The 27,031-nt window shown below is 41.7% G+C and overlaps 1 protein-coding gene across 4 annotated transcripts in view; it reads right to left on the bottom strand.

Annotated features, from left to right (window-relative positions):
* MRS2 (magnesium transporter MRS2) overlaps positions 1–5,281 on the bottom strand; it is a 28,522-nt gene extending 23,241 nt beyond the window's left edge. Inside the window, exons 1-3 of one of the 4 annotated variants that reach the window (XM_067752135.1) lie at positions 4,963–5,281; positions 3,055–3,128; positions 621–657 (exon numbers count right to left, since the gene is read on the bottom strand). In XM_067752135.1, coding sequence (XP_067608236.1) covers positions 621–657; positions 3,055–3,128; positions 4,963–5,152 — 301 coding nt within the window. In that variant the 5' untranslated portion in view covers positions 5,153–5,281. The remainder of the gene's footprint in view (positions 1–620; positions 658–3,054; positions 3,129–4,962) is intronic. The other 3 variants (XM_067752134.1, XM_067752136.1, XM_067752137.1) reach the window with 3 other exon arrangements.
* Positions 5,282–27,031: the final 21,750 nt, after the last annotated feature.

Genomic DNA, 27,031 nt, shown 5'->3' with positions numbered 1-27,031 from the left:
AGAACAACCTTTCGAAGGAGATGCCGAGCCAAAAAACGCCCAAAATACTCCACTAGGATCTTAGCAACAGCAGGAACAGGACCACGGGGTGGGAAGGACATGGGAGACCTGAAACCTGCACCTGAGGTCACAGTAAAGTAATGCTTGGTTTCATTTAAAAAAGTAACCGTCCATAAGAGCCATCACTGGCAGAGTTCCATCTGACTGCCATCCAGTGCCCTGTCCCTTCTGTCTGCTGTCACCCAGTGCTACTGCAATAACAGTGGTATCATGTGATTCTCTGCCTTCAACATGGTACAGGAGGAGAGGGACATGAGGACCGGGGCAGTGAAAGGGAGACTAATAAAGAGAAACAAAAGGGAGAAGAGTGTTTCTCTCTCAGCTGCACACCAGCCTACGCTCTTAACATCCTGTTAGAGTGAAAGTGTCTCCTGACACAACAACACAGGTCAGGTGTTGCCAGTTCCAATTAGGACAGATGGGCAAATGCTGAAAAAGATCTCCTTCAACACATCCATATATGCAAAGAATACTCTACTCAAAATATTATAATTTCTTGACTTCCAGTGGGTTCACTCATTCGCTGATGAGTGATTTAAAAGAAAATTACAGATACTCACCAAAAGAAGTAACCTTTCCCCCTTTGTCAAATTTTGTCTGGAGAGAGATAATAAAATATTATTTTCTCCCAAATCAGTACACTATTTATGGTATCATATCATATGGTATTATAATCCTCCCAAATACTGAAATACAGATAAAAACTATAACTGCCCTTAAGTTAAATTCAGTTATGAGTTAAGGGTCAAAAAAAAAATTCCCTTTCCCTTTGATAGGACAAATCTGACCTTGGATTAACTTTCTAACTTGGTTCCCCGGGAGATCTGATAAAGGAGTGTCAGTTGTGTTACCAGGCAACAACGCTTATGGCAAAAGTGTCCAATGACTGGTAGACAGACTGCTCTGGACTGGAAAGACTAAGAACAGACTACAGACACCTGTTGGGAAGCCATGGTTCTGCCTTTCCCGAGTGTAGTGGTTCTTCTGACTATGCTCCTTGTGGGAGCCCTGGATGTGTCTCTGGGATGATTACAAGATACTGGCACTAGAGGGCCTGGGGATTCTAAGCCAAGGTGGATCTCACACCCACATTTGAGGATATCCTCTCCTCGCACCTGAGCTGTCACACAGGGGGCCACAGGAGCCCCTGCATGGCTGTAAGGACTTCTTTTGAAGAGAAAACACCTAATGCTGCCCTTCTGCACTTCCTATCCTTTATCCTTCTGAACAGACTGGGACCAAGTGTGGCTTATCTTGTGAATCTAATTATCTATGGGAGGCTATGAAGTCTCTCTGGTGGGTGTTGCAGAATCAATAAATGTTTACAAAAAAGACCTCTTCTGATAGTTTAAAAAGAGGACACAATGCAGAAATTGTGCTTATTTCCTATAAAGCAGAGGGAAGGTTTTCCTGTAATACTTGTCCATAGTCAAGTTTGAAGATGTCAAATAATATTTAATGAATCACTAGGTACTGGGCTGTATTAATTACTATTAAATATGCATTTTCAGGAAGACACACTCTAAGATACAGTTGTAGGTCCAAGTCCTGGGTTATTACCATGGAAAATACACATGCTGTGTTTAGTAACACAATAAAACCTCACAATATATATTTCAGCTTGCTTCTCATGAGCAAAGATAAGATCAACTGGAATATATGAGTATCATAAAACATCAGAGTTCAAGGGAAATTTACATCAAGGGAAGCTTTATGTTTTGTGTAATACACACTAGCTTTCCTCCTTAAACTTATTTCACAAATATATACATCTGCTGCAGAAAATTTGAAAATAAAGATAAATAAAACTACTTGGTCACAAATTTTAGAGAAAACCATGCTAATATTTTACTGAATGTCCTTCCAGACTTTTTCCTATTAAATATATTCATGCTACACACACTTCTTTGCAGTCTCCCCTCCACTTTCAACTTAACAATGTATGGTGAATATTTGTGCATCTCAATATTTATATTTTTTCCTTAATGGGATTTTTTTGATTAAAAAAACCATGAGATCATACAAACTGATTTTTTTAAAAAAGTGTTTACCTTGTAATATAACTCACATTATTTCAAATAGCATCAACTGATTTTAAGTGCTCTTGGTAGACAATGATTTCACCTGCAAAGAACCTTCTTTCAATATTTAACACCTGATTTTGTACTGTTAATTAAACTGGCTAACTCTTCCAGAACAGTGAATAAGAGTGATAACCCCCAGAACTACGTGTAAAAGTTATCTTGCTCTGTATAATTGATAAAGAAAAGTTCTTATGTTAGTAAGCCTAAATAATAAGGATGATATATAATGGCTAATATACACTGAATGCTTACCATGCATGAGGTATTATTTTTAAGAGTTTTACATATGTGAGTTAATTTAAATCTCACAATTCTATAAGGTGGGTACTTTTACCCCCAGTATACAGATGAGAAAACTAGGGCACAGAGATGTTATAACTTGTCCAAGTCCATCCAGTTAGTAAGAGACAGAGTTGAGATCTGAAATTAGAAACTCTGGCTCAGAGCAAGCACTTTATTTTTCTCTCTCTAAATATGTGTGTGTGTGAGACACACCATTTGTGTTATTTTATTCAATTTTTTTTCTGAACAAAAGAGAAAGCTGCAGAGATCATGACCCTTCAAAGCATGCACTCTCAGGTAATACACTGTGCTGCCCTCAAAATGCTTCTGCATAGATTACGTTGCATAGCACAGGTTCAAGCCGTTTTGTAATTAACAGCCTTCAAGGATTTCTAAATAGATTTCTGGAGAAATCTTGAGTATTCAAATAGGAAGCTCTGAATTGTGATTTGAGCCACCTGTTCTAGTATTAAAAGATGAGCTCTATAGTCATTAGCAAAGTTTCAAGAGTGCTGTGAAGCAAACCTAGCTGGTACTCAGGTCACTGGCTAAGCAAAAGACAATGACTTATAAGGATTCATTATAAAACAAAGTAAGTAATATCATCAAACGGACCACACATACTCACCACAGTAAACATCGGGGCTACACTGGCTAAAGTGGCTTGAGAGACATCAGAAGTTCTAAACCGGTGAATTTCACCTGAAAAACGAATCAGAGAATTCCTTGTGATCATATGATTGGTTTTCACATGCAGCTAAGATACAATTCTCACAGTATGTGGAGGTCTTCAGCCTATTTTACTATGTTTTGAATCTTTTTCCTAGAGGGAAAATAAGAAACACTCTTGTTAATATTTGTAGGTGATAATGTTACGTTTGGCAATGAATGAGTAGCTTAGGTGAGGCATTAGAATAATCTATGGATTCCAGTCACCGCTTTTCCTTTCTAAGTATTATTGATATCTTATAGTAGGATGAACAAGTGTATAACAATGTTCTGAGATTAAAATAAAATGTCCATTCTTTTTTGCCTAGTTTAGAAAGGCTCTTCATGCAAGTTACATTGGTACAGTTTAGAAAACATACATTCCAAGAACTACGTGACCTTTCAGCATTCCAATATCAGGATTATTTGACCTATAAATTATGAAACCTACTGATTTTACTTCTATGTACTAACTTCTTTTCCACACATATACTTTAGAGTGAACATACTTATGAAATAACCTACTGCACTGGAATGGAGACCGCAGTGAACTGGAATAAAGACAAATCTTTATCTGAAAATAAACCTATTTAAAACATGTGATTTAAACTGAAGTGAGCTCTCAAGTATAACCAAGTAAATGTAATGCCTGACAAAGGACACTGTTCAAAATACTAAACATAAGAGGAATGAATAGAATTCCTATCTACAGAACGTGTAGATATATTCTCACTTCTGATCTTATTCCTTCCTATTACATACATTTAAAGACATGTAATTTGTTACTACCTGAGGTTTGTTGGTTCCCTTCTACAAAATACAAACTATGTTATGAGGGTCAGCTGAATAAAGGTTAAAGAGCTACACATCAGCTTTTGCTAATCAGTCACAAGTTAGATAAAATGTTACCATCTAATGCTTTGTCCTAAAACATTAGATGGGCTGAACCTGGGTTCCCAGGCATTTACCAAACAAAGAAGGGAATATGAAATGTAACCCAATTTGGAAAGAGTCTCCTAATGGGTATGAGGAAGAAGGTGGAGATGGTGAGTTACTTCGGGAGCATTTTGAGAGTACAACTGAGAAACTTACTTGAGGACGTTTTTTGCGAAGCCATATATTTTAATGCCTTTTGTTTCTCAGCAATATTAGCACCCACACTGTCACATTTGTGAAAATGTCAATGTATTACCGTCATGCTCTATCATTCAGGGGAAAAAAAAATAACTCAAATTTCAACCCCTCTCCCCCCATCCCCCGGCTCCTTCTGGCTATCTGGTTACACAGTACTTGGGGGGAAAAAAGTCAGATCTTTCTCAAAAGCAACTCTTCCCATTAAGTTTCAAAGTCTTCAGCCTCACCTCTAGGTGCGTCCCCACCCCTTACCTGAGCAACTGGAAAAGGTATAAATGTGTCCGTCCATAAGGAAGAGACAGAAAACAGGGAAAATACTTAAAAAAATATTCCAGGTAGATAAGCCTAATCTTAGCTTCAGCACTATGATGACAGGTAAGAGCGAAACTCTTTAAAGTCTTTTCACAAGCGCACTTAGGCCTGGAGATTTGCAGCCGGGGCGGTGAGAAAGACAAGAGACCTGTCGGGTCGGGCTCTAGCTGGGCACAAGGCGCAGTGCTCAGTCGCGTTCGGGGCTGGTGGGACGCAGCTCGGCCCGCGGACCTGTGCAAGGGACAAGAGCCGAGCGCCCAAGGGCGGACCTGGAGGCCGAGGCCGGAGCAGCCACAGCCACGTGGGCTCCGGCGGTCGGGTCGGGGCCCCGGGATCACTGCAAGCCCGGCGTCCCGGGTCTGCAGGGCGGAGAGGGGAGTACCTGCCGTGGGGAGCCGGCGGGGCCCGTACAGCGGCGCGGCCCACCTCCTTCCGAGCAGTTGGGCAGCGCGGCCGCAGGCGGCAACGGGGCGAGTCCCGGGGGTCAAGCCCAAGGCCAGAGAGCACAGGGTGCGCCGGGGCAACCTCACCGCGCGGGGCTGGAGCTGGGCCAGGCTCCGCAGGCATTCCATGGCGCTGGAACGAGAAGGAGGCAGCTGCAAGACCCCAGCCCTTCATACCTGACGGTAGCGGAGCAGCCGGCACTTCGCGACCCCGCGCGAGCGCCCAAGCTGCGGCCGCTGCCTACCGGGCATGCGCGCAGCGCGCCTGCGTCTAATTTACCGCGCCTGCGTCTAATTTACCGCGCATGCTCGGACGGTGCTTTTGGGTGGGCATCTCGTGTCCCTCGGCCAATCGGAGTTTGTCTCCTGCCCCTGAGTCTGTACCTGTAAAGCGAGTAGGGACCGGCTCGGGGGGGCGGGGCGCGTTTACCTGCGTGAGTCGAACTATCTAACCCAGATTCGACCCTTAGGGTTTTGGAGCCGTCAGGTCGGCGCGTAGAGTGTCGATCATTTCTATTAACTAGTAATCGTTAAATGTGAAAAAATACCCATCATGTATATAATGCTTTGCGGTCTCTGGAGCGTTTTCATACGTATGATGCAGTCTGCAATTTGGAAGTGAGGAAATTATGCCCATTCCCAACTCAATTTATATTTAAGTTTAATGTAGCAAAAATAATTAACCGTTATATGGAATGATATATTAAATTTTGCTAGTGAAGACTGAGGAACATAAACGCTAGGATTTATAGTCCGTATTTAATCAAATGTAAGATAGTATCAATTTCAAGGTGCCATTTTATATACCACCAAGAAAGAAAAATCGCTGATAAACTTTGTTCTCTAATTATATCATTAGGAGTCATCCCAATTTCAGTCTGTAAAATAAAGAAAAGTGAGGCTTAGAATTGATGAAATATAGTATATATACATCTTTTTGAAGTGTGAGTTAATAGACTTGTCCCTTACAAGGTAGAAATGCAAGGCAGACACAGGTTTTACAGATTCCCATTCAATCACTATGTATGAATACAGAGCTGAGGAAACACGAGAGAACTTTTCCCCCCCGTAGGCTATTAAGACTGAGGATGGATTAGGCGGCAGTAGACAGAGAGAAGGCTTCCAAAACAGGGGACATTTGACTTGACCGTTGAGGGCAAAGGAGGACTTCAAGCAGTGCTTCCTTGGCAGTGGGATGGGGTGGGGTTTGGAAAAGAGCCCTGGGTATATAGTACATGGCTGGTAGATTTTTCATGTAACTAAGGGCAAAAAGGATGAAATACATCTTTCAAGAACATTGCGTGCCTTCAGAGACATTTCTTGGAAACAATATGTGATAACTTTTTTAATACTTAGTCCCCAGCATGAAGAGACAACTCTGTTTAAGATGACCCTTACAGAGCCTTAGAAAAACTCTGGGACATGGCCAGACACATGGCCTTAAAACTCATGTCAAGGATTTGGAATTTCATCTGAGAAGGGTGGGAGCTATTGTGGGGACTTTGAGCAGAGAAGTAAATCTGATTTATGTTTAAATGGATTGTTCAGGCTGTGTGGGGAAGAGACTACAGAAAGGTAAGGGTGGAAGCAGAGAGACGGTGATGATGGTTTGGGTTAAGGTGGAGGTGGTGGAGACTGGATGGGTTTGGTGCTATAAACTGAAGGCTGAGTTGACAAGATTTGCAGATGGGATGTAAACAAAGAGGCACAGAACCTGACTCCAAACTTTTTGGCCTAAACAACTGGGCGATCATGGTGCCATTTACTGAGCTAGGGAAATTTGGAGAAGAGCAAGTTTAGATGGAGAGCATTGGCTTGGCGTTTGTTTCCGGGCATGTTAAATTTGAGAGCTCTACTAGACAGATATCTAAGCATAGATATCAAGTAAGCAGTGTGGAGTCTGGGGAGATTTTGGAGCTAGATATATACATTTGGGACTATATAGAAATATTTAAAGCCATATGATTGGGTAAAATCTCTTAGGAGGTGAGACAGGAAAGAGAAAAGTTCCTGTGATTCAGCTCTAGGTCCTCCAACATTGAATGGTTAAGAATCGAAGATGGATCCAGCAGAATATGAAAAGGCATGGCCAGGAAGGAGAAGTAAAATTAGAGAGGGAGGGATCCTTGAAGCTAAGTGGAGAAAGTGTGTCAGGAATGAGGAAGTGATCAGTTATGTCAAATACTACTGTTTGGTAAGTGAGAAATGAGAATTGTCTATAGTGGATGTGATGCTGTGGAGCTTACTGGTGATCTTGACAGGAACAGTTTTCAGAGAGTGGTAGCAAGTGGGATCTGGATTATCACCTTCCTTTTTTAAAAAAATTTTTTTTATTGGGGTATAGTTGTGTTACAATGTTGTGTTAGTTTCTACTGTTCATCACCTTCCTTTTCATCTCAAGCCATGACAGAATCCCAAAAGATTCCGCACCTATATAACAATTTGGCTTTAACGTTCCTTAATCTCTTTCCTTACCTCTTGAGCTTCAAAGCACGTTGGTGACCTAATCCCCCAGGATCACACTCCGGATTGTGTTCTCACCCAGAATTGTTTCATCTCAGAAATGTTATACCAGTTATGCACACCATAGCCTCCTGGAGGCTCTACACCACAGTGATTATATTCTCCCATCAGACCCTTCCTGGATACTCTTCCTTCTCTACCCAGCCCAGATTAGGTAACTGATCACTGAAACCACTAAGACTTGTACTTGGAGCATGTTGCACTCATGGGATGTAATCATAGAAGCCACTTTATATTTGTCGCTTTAATCCTGCCGAGTGGGGCTAGTCTTTCTCTTGCCTCTTGAAAACTGGAGCTCATTCCATGACTTCTCCGGTCTTTCAGTCCTATGTTCATTTTAGTCTCAATTCAGCAATTTAAAATATCCACTCCCTATTATGTTTAGTGAAATAAGTCAGAAAAAGACAAATACTATATGTCATCACTTATATGTGGAATCTAAAAAGTAAAATGAATGAATATAACAAAACAGAAACAGACTCATAGATACAGAGAACAAATCAGTGGTTACTGGTGGGGAGAGGGATGTGGGGAGGGGCAAGATAGGGGTAGGGGATTAAGAGGTACAAACAACTATGTATGAAATAAATAAGCTACCAGGATACAGCACTGGGAATAGAGCAAATATTTTGTAATAACTATAAATGGAGTATAATCTATAGAAATTTTGAATCACTGTGTTGTGCACCTGAAACTAATATATTGTAAATCCACTATACATCAATAAAATAAAACATCTACCCCGTATACTTCAATTCAGTAATTTGCAGTGTCAGACCCAGTATACTAATCGCTGTTTCAATCTTCATTCAAAGGAAAAACTTGGTTCCTCTTTCCTTGTTAGGCCTGGGGGCAAATAAGAATTTTGGGTGTGGGTAGAGATTCTGGGCAGCTCCTTCTACCCTTTTCCCATTGCCTTTCTTATTCCATGGCTGCTGTTTCTGACCCTGCTGGGGCAGTGAAGCAAAGTTAAGAGTGAACCAGGGCTTCCCTGGTGGCGCACTGGTTAAGAATCCACCTGCCAATGCAGGGAACACGGGTTCAAGCCCTGGTCCGAGAAGTTCCCACATACCGCAGAGCAACTAAGCTGATGGGCCACAACTACTGAGCCTGCACTCTAGAGCCCACGAGCCACAACTACTGAGCCCACATGCCACAACTACTGAAGCCCACGCGCCTAGAGCCCGTGCTCCGCAACAAGAGAAGCCACTGCAATGAGAAGCACCGCGACCAAGAGTAGCCCCTGCTCGCCGCCAACTAGAGAAAGCCTGCACACAGCAACGAAGACCCAATGCAGCCAAAAGTAAATTTAAAAAAATAAATAAGTTTAAAAATACATAAATAAAAAAAGAACTAAAAAAAAAGTGAACCAAATGTGTTTATTGAAAGATGGCCCCGTGTTCTCTCTAGGCAGGGCAGATTTTAAGCTGATTTCATCGTGGGCATATTCACGTGGTCTCCAGAGGACCACCTCCCTCCCTCTCCCATCCCACCCCCCAACCCAGGGCCAACTGATTGCCATTGCTTTGATGTGGGCAGTGACCATCCTGATCACTTTCAGATTCTTCCCCTTCTTGCCTCAGATGACCAGGTTCCTCTCTTCCTGACATGCTGCTCTTTGGGGCAGGATCCTTTTAAAAACAACTTCAGATTGATATTCCTCTTGTCAGGTCTGCATCTAGGATTTCATGCACCTTTAGAAGGAGTGCAGTTACTTCCCTGCAGAGCTGGTCTCCTTGCCCAGGTGTGAGTCTAGGATCTCTTCCAGCTCTTGGAGGGCTCGTAAGTTCCTCTCACTAGACTTGAAGTGAGTGGGCAACACTTCCCCTACTCCTTTCTCTTGATGGTCGTGGTAGATTGGGTGGGATTCCCAAGCACAGTTTTTTTTTTCCCAAATCTTCCATATAATATCTGCCCCTAAGTCTTCAGTCTTTCAATCCTTTTATATTGTGAGAGGTGAGAGGTTGAAGAGCCCTGTGATGGCTGCTCATGTGATGGCTGTTCCCTGGCAATCCTCTTTTGGAGGCTGGGAGCCCAAGATCAAGCTGTTGGCAGGTTTGGTTTCTCCTGAGGCCTCTTTCTTTGGCTTGCAGATGGCTGCCTACTTGCTGTGTCCTCACATGGTCTTTTTTCTGCACACGCACATCCCTGGTGTTTCTCTGTAAGTCCTAATTTCCTCTTCTAATAAGGACATCTGTTAGATTGGAGTAGGGCCCACCCTAATGGCCTCATTTTTAACTCAATTACCTCTTTAAAGGCCTTATCTCCAAATATAGTCATATTCTGAGGTCCTGGGGGTTAGGGCTTCAAAATATGAATATGGGGACTGAATTCATTCAATGACAGAAGGTAAAGATGAAATCCATGACTCTGGGAGAAGTAAAATACTGAATTATGGTACTGTTGACTGAGTTAGGAAAACCTGGAGGAAGAGATAGTTCAGAGGAAAGACTGGGAATGCTACATTGGACCTGCTGTGTTTGAGACTGCCTAGTAAATAATCCAACTGAATAATAAGCAGATCATTGGTCTGGAGCTAAGAATATGGGTTTATCTAGGCTAGATGGATAAATGTGGGGGATTTGGCGTATAGATAATCAGTGAGGCTATAGATGTGCAGGAGATTGCCTGGGGGGCAGGGGGTGTATAATAAGGAGGGGAGAAAAGGGTCCAGATCACAGTCTCCAAGGCACACCAACCAAAACCAGAGTGATAGAGGAAGAGCCAGCAAAGGAGACTGAGGAGTGTGGGTACTTTGTCTGTTGTTAGCATGTACTGGCCTGAACAGCGGTGACCCCCAAATAAAATAGTGGAGTTACCCTGAAAGAACACTGCTTTTCACTATGGTGGCAGAGTAGTTACGGTGAGGGCCTAGAAGTTCCTATAGCTCTAAATTTCACTAAGATCCATAAGGAAACAACCCATGGGTCTCCTTGATAAAAACAAATGCAGATCCCCAGGGTTGATGTGAGAGGAGGGTTCTCTGTGATGGGTTTAGGAGTCTGGCCCATAGTCCCTCTATTGTTTCCCTTGTGGCTTTCTTACTGTCGTCACCACCATTCTGAAGTTGAGGTTCTACTCCTTTTTCAAGTCCTAGGTTAAGCCAGAATATTTGAGTTTATCATTATATACCAAGCACTGTGCTTAAGCACTGCAAGTAGTAAACTAGAGGAAAAAAGTTGGTGCAATATTGTAGTATCATGATTATACTTTTCCACACTTATCTCAACTGCTAGGTTTCCTTAGGGCAGTAGTTTCTAACTTTTTATTTAATCACAAAAGACTCCTCGTATTATTTTGTCCCACAGGATCTATAAATTCCTACAATATTTCATCAGATGAAATGAACTTGTATGTAGTAAGTGTCTACTCACCGAGATTTTAATTTTAGTTAGTCTAAGAAATTTTCTTGTAGATAAGTGTTCAGTTGTTATTAGAGCATTTTTTAAATGTTGAAAATAGCTTTCAGACTCCTCTTATTTTCACAGAGCCTAAGGATTCAGAGATCCCAGGCTGGGGTCCTAAAAGAATTGCTTTTCCTTGGTTGCCAGAGGGATGACTATGTCGCATCAATCTTTTCTCTTTTCTCCCGCTCTCAACGCACCTGTCGCTAGCAGGCATGCTTTCCTAATGAAAACATTTCAGATCCACCTGGAGTTAATTTCAAAGCTTCATTCTCCTAGTATTTCGCTAAGAGAGAAGAATAACTGAATTTATATCTCACAGTAGCTAGCAACCAAAACATCCAAATATATTTTCTATTTTGAAGAACAATGGTTAAACGTTGTAAATATATTACATTATAAGGCGAAATATATAATCTGATGTAGTCAGACATGAGACTGAGTTCAAAAGAATCATCCTTCCTGAATTTTTAGCTTTATTGCTGGAATTCTAACAGAATGTATGTGGCTTTGCAGTTAATAACTACTACTTATTTTTTTTTGAAATTTTAACATTGAATGTTTATTTGAAGAGACTAAGAAATCCCCCTTGCATTTAAGGTGTGGTGGAAGTATTGTGGTTAAGTCGAAAAATACACAAGAGATGAATAACTACTACTTGTTAAGTTGAAGGTTTATATATTACAAATGAATGAAAAGGATGAAAGAATTCTTATACCAGGGTTTTTTTTTAACCTCAGCTCTATTGACATTTTGAACCAGATAATTTGGGGGTGAGGGCTGTCCTGTATGTTGTAGGGTGTTTAGCAGCATCCCCATCCTCTGCCCCCTAGGTCCCAGTAGCACCCCTTCCCTGAGTTGTGACAATGTCTCCAGACATCACCACTCTTTCCTGGGGAGCAAAATCACTTCTGATTGAGAACTACTGTATTTTATAACAAGGAGAAGAATCCACAAAACCCCAAGACCATTTTTGCCTTTAGAAGATATATCCCTTTCGATGTTTCTAGACATATTCTTCACACGTGGTAGACAATAAAAAGTGAAAATCTAATGGTACCAGACTCCAGTAAAATATGATTTTTCCTGTTTTTATGGCTTAAATGTGTGTGCTTATTTATTTGTGTGCGTTATCCCAAACCCAAATCCCAGCTTTTAAAATCATGTTCCTGTTTACATACAGCACCTACAATGGTAAGTGGGTTTCTCTGGGGTCTGGGTCCATGACAACACCTGGTGTCTGCAAGAGATAGGTTTCCCTTGTCGGAAAATTTTCAAGGAATTTGGCCACAAGAGGGAGCACTATTCCTATGCTGGCTTATTTATTTATTAACTATTTTAATACCTGCTTGTCCCACAGAGTTCAATGATGCAGGGAATTCCTAATACAGAAATCAGAAACACTGCTAGTATACTAGTCAGGATTTTCCAGGGAACTCGAGCCAAGAGGATAGAAGGAGAATTATTACGAGGAACTGGCCCACACGATGATGAAGGCTGAGAAGTCTCTTGATCTGCCATCTGCAAGCTGCAGGCCCAGCAAAGTGGGTGAGTAGTTCAGTCTGAGTCTGAGGCCTGAGAACCAAGGGAGCTGATGGTGTAAATACCAGTCTTAGGGCAGGAGAAGATGAGGCATTCCCGCTCAAACAGAAGGCAGGAAAAATAAAAAAGGTGGAGAATTCCTCTGCCTTTTTTCTAATCAGGCCCTCAGTGGATTGGATGACACCCACCCACACTGGGGAGAACAATTTACTGAATTCATTGATTCAAATGTTAATTTCATCTGGAAGCACCTTCGCGGATGCCCAGTCAAGTTGACACACAAAATCAACCATCACAACTAGTTTACCCATCGTGAATCTAACCACATCTCCGTTTTTATAATCGAAACACTTGCCACTACATTTATTTTTTTGTTACATTTTTTGAAACCCGTAGTGTAAGATAGCACCTTGTTGGGCTGTGCTCCATAGGCCTACGAGGGCTGTGCTTGCCCAGCTTCAGGATGGAAGAAAGAGCCTGGAGTGAGCAATCAGAAACATCAATGGCTTAGTGGATGGGGGAACTTACACTTCTGAAGCCAGGTCCTGGAGCTACACCAGGCGGGCAGGAGTTGGAGGTAGTCTTTCTCCTGGGGAGGGCGGGGGAAGGTTACCAGTTATAGGGGAACTGATGTCAGGTGGGCTCATTAGTTACCAGGGAAACCAGCAGAGGGGAACGCCCCTCACCGCCCCTTTGATAAGCTCTCAACAGCTGGGGCAAGTATGTAGGAAGGTCAGTCTTGTGAGTAGGGTGTAGGTGAAGCAGGCCCTGGTCGGGCGGGGAGGGTACAGAGAGCAAGAAAGCAGCCGTCTTGAGTGGCCTGACCATACATACCTGTAGATGAAAGATTGCTGCACCATATAGATGGTTTAAAGAATTTCTCAGAATAAAAGTATTAGAACTAATATCCTCTCCTTTGGAGAAAACACAGGGTATATGGTGACATCTGATAACTGGTGCAGTCTCCACCTTTATGTACCAAATACAGGTGTATTGAGAAGGTGTTTAATATAAAGCAGCATTTTAGAATTTTTTTTTTTTTTTCGGTACGCGGGCCTCTCACCGTTGTGGCCTCTCCTGTTGCGGACCACAGGCTCCGGACGCGCAGGTTCAGTGTCCATGGCTCACGGGCCCAGCCGCTCCGTGGCACGTGGGATCTTCCCGGACTGGGGCACGAACCCGTGTCCCCTGCAATGGCAGGCGGACTCTCAACCACTGCGCCACCAGGGAAGCCCTTAAAATTTTTTATAAAAATTTAGCAGCTGTCAAAATGTGTGTGTGAAGATTTTGGTGTGTGAAGATAATAGACCTTAATAGAAGTACATCTGTATGCTTTAAAAAATAAATGTACATGTACTTCATACTGTAATGTGCTTGAATTGGCTCCAGGCAACAGCCAAGAATGATATGGCAAATTTGGAGAAAAATTACTTTCAAGAAGTTTAGAGTGGGCGAGATAGAGTTAAATAAATAGAATAAAACCTTGTATGACATGGTATGTAATTTATTAAATTTTACCATTTTACTCTTTTAAAAACCGAGCTTATCATATGGATATGCCACTGTACTTTTTACACCCTCTGTCAACACAAAAGGAAGCCGTGTTCAGATATGATCATCTAGGAAGATGTTAGAAGAATTTAAGTTCACTTTTTCAGGAAGGTTGGAAATGTTCTAGACCTTCCCCAGTTTACCAGACCTGGAAGTGAAGTTTTGAAACTGATAGAGGTACGTCGATACATGTTTTTTTTTTTTTTAATCCATACATTTTTAATATAACCCTAATGCCTAAGGGAAGTTCTCATAGGATCCTGATTATAATACAGAATGGCATAATTTTAGTTTACCAGAAAGTGAAGACTTAGCTGATGGTGAGTTAGCTAAACCTCATTTTTGTTTCAACCCTTCTTATTGGGAATGTTTCTAAGCTATATTATTATTTTTTATACATTTATTTATTTTATTTATGGCTGCGTTGGGTCCTCATTGCTGCGTGCAGGCTTTCTCTGGTTGTGGCGAGCAGGGGCTACTCTTCGTTGCGGTACGCGGGCTTCCCACTGCAGTGGCTTCTCTTGTTGTGGAGCACGGGCTCTAGGTGTGTGGGCTTCAGTATTTGCAACACGCCAGCTCAGTAGTTGTGGCTCACGGGCTCTAGAGCACAGGCTCAGTAGTTGTGGTGCACGGGCTTAGTTGCTTCGTGGCATGTGGAATCTTCTGGGACCAGGGCTCGAACCTGTGTCCCCTGCATTGGCACGAGGATTCTTAACCACTGCGTCACCAGGAAAGCCCTCTAAGCTATATTATTATTTTCTGCAACAGTAAATGAATCTTTGGTAATCTGGGTCATGATTCTAAATGTAATTTCTTACGGATTAATACCCTAGCACTAGGTTTTATACCAGGTAGACTTACTTTTGAGTTCCATAATATCTTATAATCAAAGTTGACTGATGAGAGTAAAAGGTGACGGCTGGATCCTGAAAAAGCGGCTGCCAGCTTTGCTTCCTCCTTTCCTGGGAAACTCTGATTTTGGTGGTGGAGAAATGATGGTGGCAACTGGGGCAGAGACTTGTCAGGGAAGATCCTGGGGTGGGGCATTCCAGCTGTACACGTAAAGCTGTTGGAGAGATTTATGAGTAGTGACCCTACCGACTGGAATGACACTACTTCTTCCAATCTAAGACACTTGGGATTGTTACCATGGCTGTTAGCCTTGGGCTCTAACCCTCTCCCTTCCCTGAGGGAAGGTAAGCTGTGGGCAAGTGTTATCTTTGTCTTATGGGAAACCACCAGAAGAGAAAAACAAGAGGCCACCAGAATTGATTAGAACAACCGGCCAAATCCAAGATGGCAGAAGACTCGACCTCCAGCAGACCTTGAGCCCTGTTATATGTTCATTGTACTACATTAGCATTTATTTTATTTTATTTTTTATTTACTTTGTTTTTTATAATTTATTTATTTTTGGCTGTGTTGGGTCTTCGTTGCTGTGCACGGGCTTTCTCTAATTGCAGTGAGCAAGGGCTACTCTTCGTTGTGGTGCATGGGCTTCTCATTGCGGTGGCTTCTCTTATTGCAGAGCACGGCCTCCAGGCACACGGGCTTCAGTAGTTGTGGCATGCGGGCTCAGTAGTTGTGGCTCGCAGGCTCTAGAGCACAGGCTCAGTAGTTGTGGTGCACCGACTTAGCTGCTCTGCGGCATGTAGGATCTTCCCGGACCAGGGCTCAAACCCATGTCCCCTGCATTGGCAGGCAGATTCTTAACTACTGCGCCACCAGGGAAGTCCCTATATTAGCATTTTAAATGACACACCTACTGGCAGCCAAGACAGGAAGGACCATAGAAGGAAGAAACAGAGATGGCAGTCCAGTTCCAGGAAGAACCCCACCCATTCCCAGAAAACCAATGCATAGGGCTCTCCCTCATTAACCTTACCTTTAAAAATCTTGCCGGGACTGAGAAGTTGATTTGTGAACTAAGTTTCCACTTCCATTCTCAGCCATTGAATGGCCATTCAATAAAGCTTGTGCTGTTTTAGTCTCAGCATCAGTTTCATTATTGGCCGTGTGAATCTGAATAGGAAAAGAAACAGGAGGCCTTGGCTGGGCTAGGGCCAAAGTCAGGGTCCATAAGACCAACTCGGTAACATGATTGCAAGATGCACCGTTATTTTATGTACCCCTAACAAGGAAAAATATTAAATTCAATTAAATGATGATACAATGCTTTCTTATAACATAGATTTAAAAAATTATATACTTATTGAAAGTGCTCTTTTAGACTTATTTAGACATAGGTCTTTATCACATGACATTCTTGTATATAAATGGGAAAATGTAAGCAAAATATCATGGCATTTCTAAAACTTTTTTGTTTCAATGCTAAATCATGGTATGATCTTAAAAAAATTAATCTTAAAAAAACTTTAAAAAATTCATTTTAAAAGTCAGTTAAACCTAACATATGAGGTAACAACCATGAACACATCGCAAGTGGTGACACTGTGAACAGTACGGCCAGGTTCTTACCTGCTCACACAATACACCACCTTGTCAAGGACAAGTGTAGGACTTTGTAAGGCACATCCCGATTTCAGAGATGTAAAGGTGGTGGGAAAAAATGTGCATCTTTTATGTAATGTAAAAATAAATGTAATGTAGTTATTTGTTTCTTTTTTTCCTCTCTTCTTCCTTTTGGCTTAAGTAAGTTTCTGATATTGTTTTGTCATTTGTCTCTTTCAGATTAAATTTGAGTTAATCATGGGGAAAAGTCAGTCAGGCAGGGTTCAGGGTGTGCTGGGTTCTTTTCTTTTTTCTTTTTTGGCTGCGCCGCATGGCTTGTTGGATCTTAGTTCCCCGACCAAGGATTGAACCCGGGCCCTTAGCAATGAGAGCGCAGACTCCTAACCACTGGATCGCCAGGGAATTCCCTGGGTTCTTATCAGGAAAGGTTTTACTGCATTTTAACTTATATGGTATTTAAACCTTGTCATCCACTCACATACATGTTTTAAGAAGCGCTTTTCAAATCTGCACTCAGTATGGTTTTGCTGCACTATCTGAACATGTCATTGGGAAGTGATCAAATAGGTCATAAAACAGAGGGTTGAAAAAATGTTATATTGTGCAATCACTGAAACTTCTGTAGTTTATAATTAAGTTAGAAATCGATATATGTGAGGAGCAAACATTAGACTGTCTAGCCTTAATAATGCTATCTCCTATGCTGGTCGTGGTCTTATTGACTGATAAACATTTTTTTAATTAGAATTCCCAAACTTTAAATAACATCAGAACATCATAGTTCCCTAAAGCAGTTCCCTCCATTAATCCAGAAACTGGACTGCAGTTAACCAATAACTTCTGTATTAGTGACATAATTTCCTGCAAAATTGTTACTTTGTAATGGTTAACTTCTCTCTTGGTTTGCTCACAGCAGGGGGTAGTTTTCTTTCATGGAAGTCTTCTATTTATAATAAATTCACTGTGGCTTACCACATTGGACCCGAAAACAAAACCAAACCGCCCCCCAGGTACTAAGGGATAACACTGTTTTACCTCAGTAATTATCAGTGACCTAAAGAAAATCCTTTAAAACACTAACTCAAAAATTGTTAGTCCAAAGTGGACATCTAAGGTTTTCACAGAAGTAACCTTTTAATGACGGTAGAGGCAGAGAACTAGCCATCGAAGCATACTTGTTGGTGTTAAAGGATAGTGATTTTCATTTTGGAATTAAAAAAAGGAAAGAAAAGAAAAACTCTCTTCTGAGGTTGTGTAGAATTAAGGCCTGTGGAGAAATGTAGCCCGTTAGTAGTGTGAAGATATGAAAGAAGCCCCTGGAATGTTGGAGACAGGCCCAAGCCACATTCATTGGGTGGTTCTATTGCTCCAAATCTGAATTACAAAAGGATTAGCACAGTCTACCAACAACAAAAAATCAATCTCAGATAGGCATTACTCTAATTTTCACTTTAATGAAGTCTGATAACAACCTGGAGAGGCAGCGAGCCCATCAGAGACCAGAGGACCTTGAATTCTCTGGGCTGTGGGGTCTGGGGGGAGGTATCAACTGACTACTAAGCTTTGGCTTTATTTCTTTTTCTTTTATTTCCTTATATTTAAAGATAAATATATTCATTTTATAAACATCACTCCTGACTTAACGTAAATAAGATAGTTATACCTACTTACTTAACGATTATGCATATAAATAGAGAACTGGGAGGTAGAAAAACAGAACTTAGTTTGGCATAGTGAAACCGTTCCAAAAGTATTGGCCAGTTTGTAGAGTCAAGTTGAAGAAGATGAGCTAACAATTTTATTAATTCAGCATCGAAGAAAGTCTTGTTGAGGGTGACACAAATAATTTTTTTTTGGCTAGGAAGGGACTTTTGTTTTTTTTAACATCTTTATTGGAGTATAATTGCTTTACAATGTTGCATTAGTTTCTGCTTTATAACAAAGTGAATCAGCTATACGTATACATATATCCCCACATCTCCTCCCTCTTGCGTCTCCCTCCCACCCTCCCTATCCCACCCCTCCAGGGGGTCACAAAGCACCGAGCTGATCTCCCTGTGCTATGCGGCTGCTTCGCACTAGCTATCTATTTTATGTTTGGTAGTGCATATATCTCAATGCCACTCTCTCACTTTGTCCCAGCTTACCCTTCCCCCTCCCCGTGTCCTCAAGTCCATTCTCTATGTCTGCGTCTTTATTCCTGTCCTGCCCCTAGGTTCTTCAGAACCATATATATATATATATATATATATATATATATATATTTTTTTTTTTAGATTCCATATATGTGTGTTAGCATTTGGTATTTGTTTTTCTCTTTCTGACTTCCTTCACTCTGTATGACAGACTCTAGGTCCATCCACCTCACTACAAATAACTCAATTTTGTTTCCTTTTATGACTAGGTAATATTCCATTGTATATATGTGCCACACCCTCTTTATCCATTCATCTGTCGATGGACACTTCGGTTGCTTCCATGTCCTGGCTATTGTAAATAGTACTGCAATGAACATTGTGGTACATGACTCTTTTTGAATTATGGTTTGCTCAGGGTATATGCCCAGTAGTGGGATTGCTGGGTCGTATGGTAGTTCTATTTTTAGTTTTTTAAGGAACCTCCATACTGTTCTCCATAACGGCTGTATCAATTTACATTCCCACCAATAGTGCCAGAGGGTTCTCATTTCTCCACACCCTCTCCAGCATTTATTGTTTGTAGATTTTTTGATGATGGCCATTCTGACTGATGTGAGGTGATACCTCATTGTGGTTTTGATTTGCATTTCTCTAATGATTAGTGATGTTAAGCATCCTTTCCTGTGTTTGCTGGCAATCTGTATATCTTCTTTGGAGAAATGTCTATTTAGGTCTTCTGCCCATTTTTGGATTGGGTTGTTTGTTTTTTTGATATTGAGCTGCATGGGCTGCTTGTAAATTTTGGAGATTAACCCTTTGTCAGTTGCTTCATTTGCAAATATTTTCTCCCATTCTGAGGGTTGTCTTTTGGTCTTGTTTATGGTTTCCTTTGCTGTGCAAAAGCTTTGAAGTTTCATTAGGTCCCATTTGTTTATTTTTGTTTTTATTTCCATTTCTGTAGGACGTGGGTCAAAAAGGATCTTGCTGTGATTTATGTCATAGAGTGTTCTGCCTTTGTTTTCCTCTAAGAGTTTTATAGTGTCTGGCCTTTAATCCATTTTGAGTTTATTTTTATGATGCAAATAATTTAATTGTAAGTGAAGGGAATGGAGAATTGCATGAAGTGTTGAAAGGATTTTGAGCTTAGGTTGCCTAGTTTTGTGAAAGTTTTTTTTTTTTTCCCCTCCCTATAGTTGGACAGTTAAATCACCATGGAGGAGAAATTGCTTTGTTTAAATAGCTTTTCTGTTTAAAGAATCAAAGTGTCACAACAAACTCCTTGTAGGACAGAGTAAATTGTGTTGTAAGGGGAATTACTCAAAGAAAAGTATCAACATTACATCAGCTTCCAGCGGTCCTGCAGGCAAGCCAAGTCAGCCTAGCAGCTTCCTACACCTCCCAAGCTGAGGCAGAAACCCTTTAAAAAGCCAAGCTCTTTGCTCTAGTCCTCAGTTGTCGTAAATGATCAAGTCTCAAGGGGGTTCTGGTTTTCTGTAAAATAGTGTAATACTTTGTTCTTCGGTTTCCAGAAACTATGGTGTATAAGAACAAAACAAATCGATGATACAAATGATGTATATTGCCAACAGATGCACTGAAACAAATCAAAGAGTAAGTCAATTGGTAATGACTTGACTGAAAGAATTGAAAGTCGCTATAGTTCCAGTTCTGCTGCATCCTTTACTGGTACCTCATGCCACTGAGCTAGCATTTATAGGTTCTTTGAGACATTTCATGGTTAGTGTTTTTCATTCACCACCAGCTTTAAACTCAGCTTGGTTTCACTCTAAGACCTATGGGTCATTCCACTTTCCCAAAAAGGAAGTGAATGTGTATAACTAACAGATATAACTAGACATTCTTTAGAAAAAACAGTATGTAAAATAAGGAGAGTGGTGATTTGATAGAATTGGCATTACTCGAATTACAAATAATGGATGTTATGAGGTGAATTGTGGACCCCTCAAAACATTATGTTGAAGTCCTAAGCCCCATTCCCTCAAAATGTGCCTGTAATTAGAGATCTTTAAAGAGGTAATTATCATTAGGGTAAGTTCTAATACAATATGACAGGAATCCTTTTAAGAAGCTGAAATTAGGGCACAGAAGGTGGAGAAAGGGCAGAATATTTACTATACTCTATAAATGAGAAATAGTGCTTTGCCCAGAGTAGGTTCTGAGCTAGTATTTGGTAATGAATGAATGAATGAATGAATGTGTGCATGCATTAGGTAGGCAGCTAAGGTCCAGGACTGGAGGTTAGAGAGTCAGAAGGGGTAGGGTCATAGGTTTGTATATAGTGACTTATTACAAAAGTGCATTTAAAGGAATTGGTAAGAAGCCAGGTAAGGGCGTGATTTCAGGCGGTATCCCACTGAGGGCCACTTCAACGTGATTCCACAGGGGAGCTCTGAAGTATACTTTATGCCTTAGAATTAACCCAACCTAAAGCAAGGGAGGAGGGCTTTCAGACTCTTGCACTGGTTAGTCACAGGGTAAGGAATCTCATTAATCATACCTCTTACAATGGGATCTACAGAAGTGGTATGTCTGTGAAGCAATCGTGAAGCAGATGTGATGCTGCATTTCAGAATCTCTGGATGAAACTCTCTAATACAGAGGTGTTTCTTATCTTTAAAAAACCCACACTGATATTTAAAATAGTTACTCTCTTGTCTTTTTCAACATCACTAGGTTCTATTAATTTTTTTGAGTATACCTCTCTCACTTTCAAGATCTCAAACGCCTATATTTTCTCAGGTCATATCAGGCCAGTGGGTAAAACAGGTCGAAATTATTAAGGCACAGCTTGGCAGGTTCTTGCTTCCTATGAAGCATACATGCGCATCCCATAACTGTCCCCCTGAAACTTCCTGCAGTTACTTCAAAGAGTTCCCAGGGAGTGAGCTCTTAAGTCTGCCCAGCTTCTGCATGTTCCTCATTTCCTGCTCTAGCTCCTTTTGGTGCTATTTCCTGCTAAGGCCTCTACTGCTTGTGAAGCCAGGTACTGCCACCTGTGTACCGTTGCCTCTGTGAGGTGATGCTGTCTCTTGCCAGGTCCCAGCGCCATGGATGCTACATTACAGTCCACAAGGTCCAGGGAGGCACCGCCAAGGTGACTCTGCTCCCTGCACCAGAAAGCCTCTCTTCTCCGTCTCCCTTCCACATTCTATTTTACACACAGCATAAAAGAAGAGCTGTTTGTGCTCAATGCTTTACAGAATTTATAGTGAAATATGTATTTCAAATTTTGCTGATAGCCACATCCAATTCCCTGTAATGAGTACATGGAGATTGGAACCTGACAGGTGAGATGCTAAACTTCAGATTGCCCCTCTCCCACGATCTAACCTTTGTTACTGGGTTTACTTCTCTTACAGCTTTTTACTTCAGGATGAGTTTTGTTTTTTTTTTTCCAGTGATGCCTTAGTTTTTCATAAAAACACATTCCTGGTGGGTCTAACAGTCTGGCAGACATGCTCAGACATACATGAATACTGTAGGGGACATATTGGAGACCTGAGCTAGGATAGCTTCCTTCCTTTACCCTTTTCCTCCCTCCCTCCCTCCCTTCCTCCCCTCCTTCTTCTCTCCTACTCCCTTTTCTCTCTTTTTACACACACACACAATATTCATTTGCTAGACTATATGCCAGGCACTGTTCTAAGTACTTTATATAGAGCAGTGACAGATCAGACAATGTGCCACTCTCCTGGACATTCTACAGAGTAGCAAGCGCCACAAACAAGAAACAGGACAGGGTGTTGTGACCTACAGTGACTAGGGGACACTTACATAAGGTTATTAGGGAAGGCCTTTCTGATGAGGTAAACATTCAGCTGAGAGCTGAATGACAAGAAAGACTCAACTGTACTTAAAAACCTAGTACTTAAGCATTCCATTCAGAGAAAATGGCAGTACTTATACCTTTATTTATATTATATGTTATACTCTGCCTTAGAGAGCATCCCTTGCCCCTAAAGATGTACGAAGTGGGATTTTACACTGAACCCACCCCTGGTTGACTTGTTCCACTCGCTCAGGTATCATGTTAGGGTCTGTCTTGATGTTGGGGTCACCCACATGAGTGGCCCTGTCTCACAGGGCCCTCCGCTGGAGGGATCCTCTGTAGAGCCCTCTCGGGGTACAGCCATATTCCCAACTCACCACACACTCTAATGTGGCCTCTGGGCGTATGGTTTTCAGGGTTTCTAACCTCAGCCCACAGGGAGAGGAGCTTCAGGGAAGTCCCAGCCCAGGTGCAGGATCACAGTGAGGAGAAGGCAGTGGAAGCCCGCAGCCTCCTTATTCTCAGGGAATTCCAGATTCCACATAGTTAAGCCCTAGAAGATGAAGAGTAGGGATTTCTCCAACCACTGTGGGGCATTTCTGATAGGGCAGGAGTATAAAACCTGGATTCCTTGAGATGGCTAAGGGACTCAGGAGGCTCTCGCATGCCTAAGGGGGTCAGTTTCTCCCTTTCAGCTCCTCAGAGGGGAGGGACATTGGTCACCACAGGCTGGGCCTCCTCAGGCAGCCTCTCATTTCACCTGGCTTCCTCTCTGCTGGGGCTCCGCCATCCAGCCTCACTGTCCTTCACCACGGGCTTCCCCAGCAGACACGGGCCTCCCGTTGTCTCCTGAGCCAGGACTGGGTCAGAGACGACTATTTGCCTTTTGGGTTCTTCCCAGGCTTATTCCTCCATATTGTCTTTGCTCATCATCCTTTCCTCATGAAGCCTCCTTTCATTTCTCCTCCATCTCTTCACTGTATCACATCCAATCAATTCTTCAAGGCCCACCTCAAGACTCACCTCCTCTGGGTGGCCCTACCCAATTGCTATTGTTCCCATGAATCTCTCCTTTGCTGAATGCCTACAAGCATCCCAATTCTTCCTCTCCCTCCCTCCCCACTTCCTCTCCCTTCCCTTACTTGCCTCCCTCTCCCCTCTCCCTTTCTTCCTTCTCCTCCTTCCTTCTAAATAAGAATTAGCTTATTTATCCCAACTCTTTTTTGGGAAAAAAGCCTAAATTTTGAACATATAACAAAATATTTATAAGGTATATGAGGGATAGAAAATATTAACAATAATACAAAGACATGTGTGCACCACCACACATTTATAGTCCAAGAATGAGATATTACCATTTTCCTACAATAGATCGTAATGCTCCTGCCACATCCCATCCCCTGTATTCCCCCCACCCCACCCCCAATGCCAACAGGTAACCACTGTCCTGAATGTTGTGTCTATCACTCTCCCTTACTTTTCTTTATAGTTTTACCATTTGGGATCCTTCAACAGTGAATTCTTTAGTTCTGCATGCGTTTGAATTTTATACTAGTGAAAATGTACCATATTTATTCTTCTGTGCCTTGCTTTTCTGACTCAGCATTATGTTTGTGGGTAGTCTTCCGTGTTGGTACATGTTGGTGTATGCTGTTGAGTTCATTTTCACTGCTGTATATGGTGTTCTACTGTCTGTTATCTATTTATTTATCCATTCTATTGTTCTTCCACATTTGGATTGTCTCTTTTCTTAATATGAGAAATACTTCTACACACTTTCTTGTAGATGTCTCCTGATGCACCATGTGCAGGAGTTTTTCTAGGGTATTTACAAAGTAGAAGAAATGCTGGTTCTCAGTGGTTGTTCTAGGTTATAGTCTCACCAGTGGTGGATGAGAGTTCCTGTTGCTTTCCATCCTCGATGACTTTGGTTTGTCATATCTTAATTTTTGCCAATCTGGGGGCAAAATCTTGGAGGTTTTAATTAGAATTTCTCTGATTTCTAATGAAGCTAAACATCTTTTCATATGTTTATTGCTAATTTAGATTTCCTCCTTTGTTCAGAGGCTGTCTGAATCTTTTGCCCATTTATTTTTATTTTTTTATTTTTATTTTTTTGTGGTATGCGGGCCTCTCACTGTTGTGGCCTCTCCCGTTGCGCAGCACAGGCTCTGGACGCGCAGGCTCAGCGGCCATGGCTCACGGGTCCAGCCGCTCCGCTGCATGTGGGATCTTCCTGGACTGGGGCACGAACCCGCGTCCCCTGCATCGGCAGGTGGACTCTCAACCGCTGCGCCACCAGGGAAGCCCTCTTTTGCCCATTTAAAAAGTTGAGTTAGGGTTTTTTTCTTTACCTTTTTGGATACTGAATAGCTCATATATTCTCAGTAAGTAGTCCTTTATTGGTTATATATTTTATAAATATCACCTCCTAGTTTGTGGCTTTTTTTTTTCTCTTTTTGGTTTCTTTCTTTGAACATAAATTCTTAATTTTAATCCTTATTTATTTATTTATGTTTTATTTTTGGCTGTGCTGTACAGCATGCAGGATCTTAGTTCCCTGACCAGGGATCGAACCCATGCCCCCTGAAGTGGAAGTACAGAGTCTCAACCACTGGACCACCAGGGAAGTCCCCTTAATCCATATTAAATCCCAAATCATAATCATCTGATTTTCTCCCTTAATCTATAACATGCGGAATTAAATTAATGGCTCTTTCTAATGTCAAATCAACTTTGCATTCCTGGCATAAATCCAATTTAGTTATAGTATATCTTCATGGTAATTGTTTCCTAGTATTTAGCTTAGAATTTTTGCATTTATGTAATTTTCATTTTATATTGTTCTTGCAAGATTTTGGTAAAAAAGTTATGCTAGCTTCTGAAAGATTTGGCGTTAGACTGAAATTATAGTTCCTTAAATGTTTGGCAGAAGTCACCAGTGAAATCGCCAGTGAAGTCATTTGGGTCCTGTTAGTTGTTTTTGTTTTAATCAGATTTGGGAAGTTATTTATGTTTAAGATTATGTCCATTTCATTCTTTTTCAAGTTTATTGGCATAAAGTTGTTCATGGTATCACTCTTATTATCTTTTAAAGGTCTGTGGCATATACAGTACGTCCCACCTTTTCCTTTTTTGCCATTGTTCTTTATGCTATCATTCTTTTTTTTTTTTTTCCCCCCCCCGGTATGCGGGCCTCTCACTGTGTGGCCTCTCTCGCTGCAGAGCACAGGTTCCAGAGGCGTAGGCTCAGCGGCCATGGCTCACGGGCCCAGCCGCTCCGCAGCGTGTGGGATCTTCCCGGACCGGGGCACGAACCCGCGTCCCCTGCATCGGCAGGCGGACTCCCAACCACTGCTCCACCAGGGAAGCACTATGCTATCATTCTTTTAATTAATCTCACCAGAGTTGTGTTGATTTTATAAATCTTTTCAAAAAACCAACATTTGGCTTTGTTGATCATCTTTTCTTAATCCAGCTGTCTGTTGATGGACACTCGGGTTGCTTCTATAGCGTGGTTATTGTATACAATGCTGCTGTGAACATTGGGGGGCATGTATCTCTCGAATTAGTATTTTTTTTAGTGTTTTGAGAAATCTCCATACTGTTTTCTCCAGTGGCTGCACCAATTTACTTTCCCACCAACAATGCACAAGGGTTCCCTTTTCTCCACATCCTCACCAACATTTGTTATTTGTGGTCTTTTTGATGATAACCATGATCAGTGTTTATCTAACTTTTCTGGCTTCTGAAATCCTTCTCCCTTTGCTGTGTTGGGCTTCTGTATATATATATAACAGAGAAGAGCTCTAACACAAATTCAGCAAGCAAAAGGAGCAGAGAGAAAGACTGCAAATATATGACTATTTCTGTTGTTGTTTCTCCGCCATAGTTAAATATAGATAAGCCTGGTGCACAGGCTTCTCATTGTGGTGGCTTCTCTTGTGGAGCACGGGCTCTAGGTGCAAGGGTTTCAGTAATTGTGGCACACAGGCTCAGTAGTTGTGGCTCGCAGGCTCTAGAGTGCAGGCTCAGTAGTTGTGGCACATGGGCTTAGCTGCTCCACGGCATGTGGGATCCTCCTGGACTAGGGCTTGAACTGTGTCCCCTGCATTGGCAGGCGGATTCTTAACCACTGCGCCACCAGGGAAGCCCCGACTCAATTGTTACATTTCCAGGAATTTTAAACATTGTCATTGCATAAATATACAATTAAATTACATTAAAAATAAAGATAATAACTACTCAAAACTCATCACCACCCCCATTTTACTATTATCTCTGAGGTTATATATCTATTGTATCTGAATGGTGGAAATAACATACATGCTACTGCACATCTCATGCTTTCAGTGACGTCAGATTGGAGCTGGAAATTGGCCTTGTTTGCACGACTTAAACTACAAAAGTTGGCAAGTGCTGTGAATCAAGGCTTTCCCCACCCTGCAAACCAGTAAACATTTATCGCCATATCACTGTCTAAGAGGCAAATGGATAAATGAGTCTGGGCTCAGGAGACAAACCTGGACTGGAGATAGTGTTGGGGGAGGCATCAGAATACGGATGTGGGGCTGCTTCATGGGCTGAT

This window comes from Pseudorca crassidens, chromosome 10, assembly GCF_039906515.1.
Source record: "Pseudorca crassidens isolate mPseCra1 chromosome 10, mPseCra1.hap1, whole genome shotgun sequence".
NCBI lineage: Eukaryota > Metazoa > Chordata > Mammalia > Artiodactyla > Delphinidae > Pseudorca > Pseudorca crassidens.
Note: the sequence above shows the minus strand (reverse complement) of the source record. Positions and strands in the feature narration are given on the sequence as shown.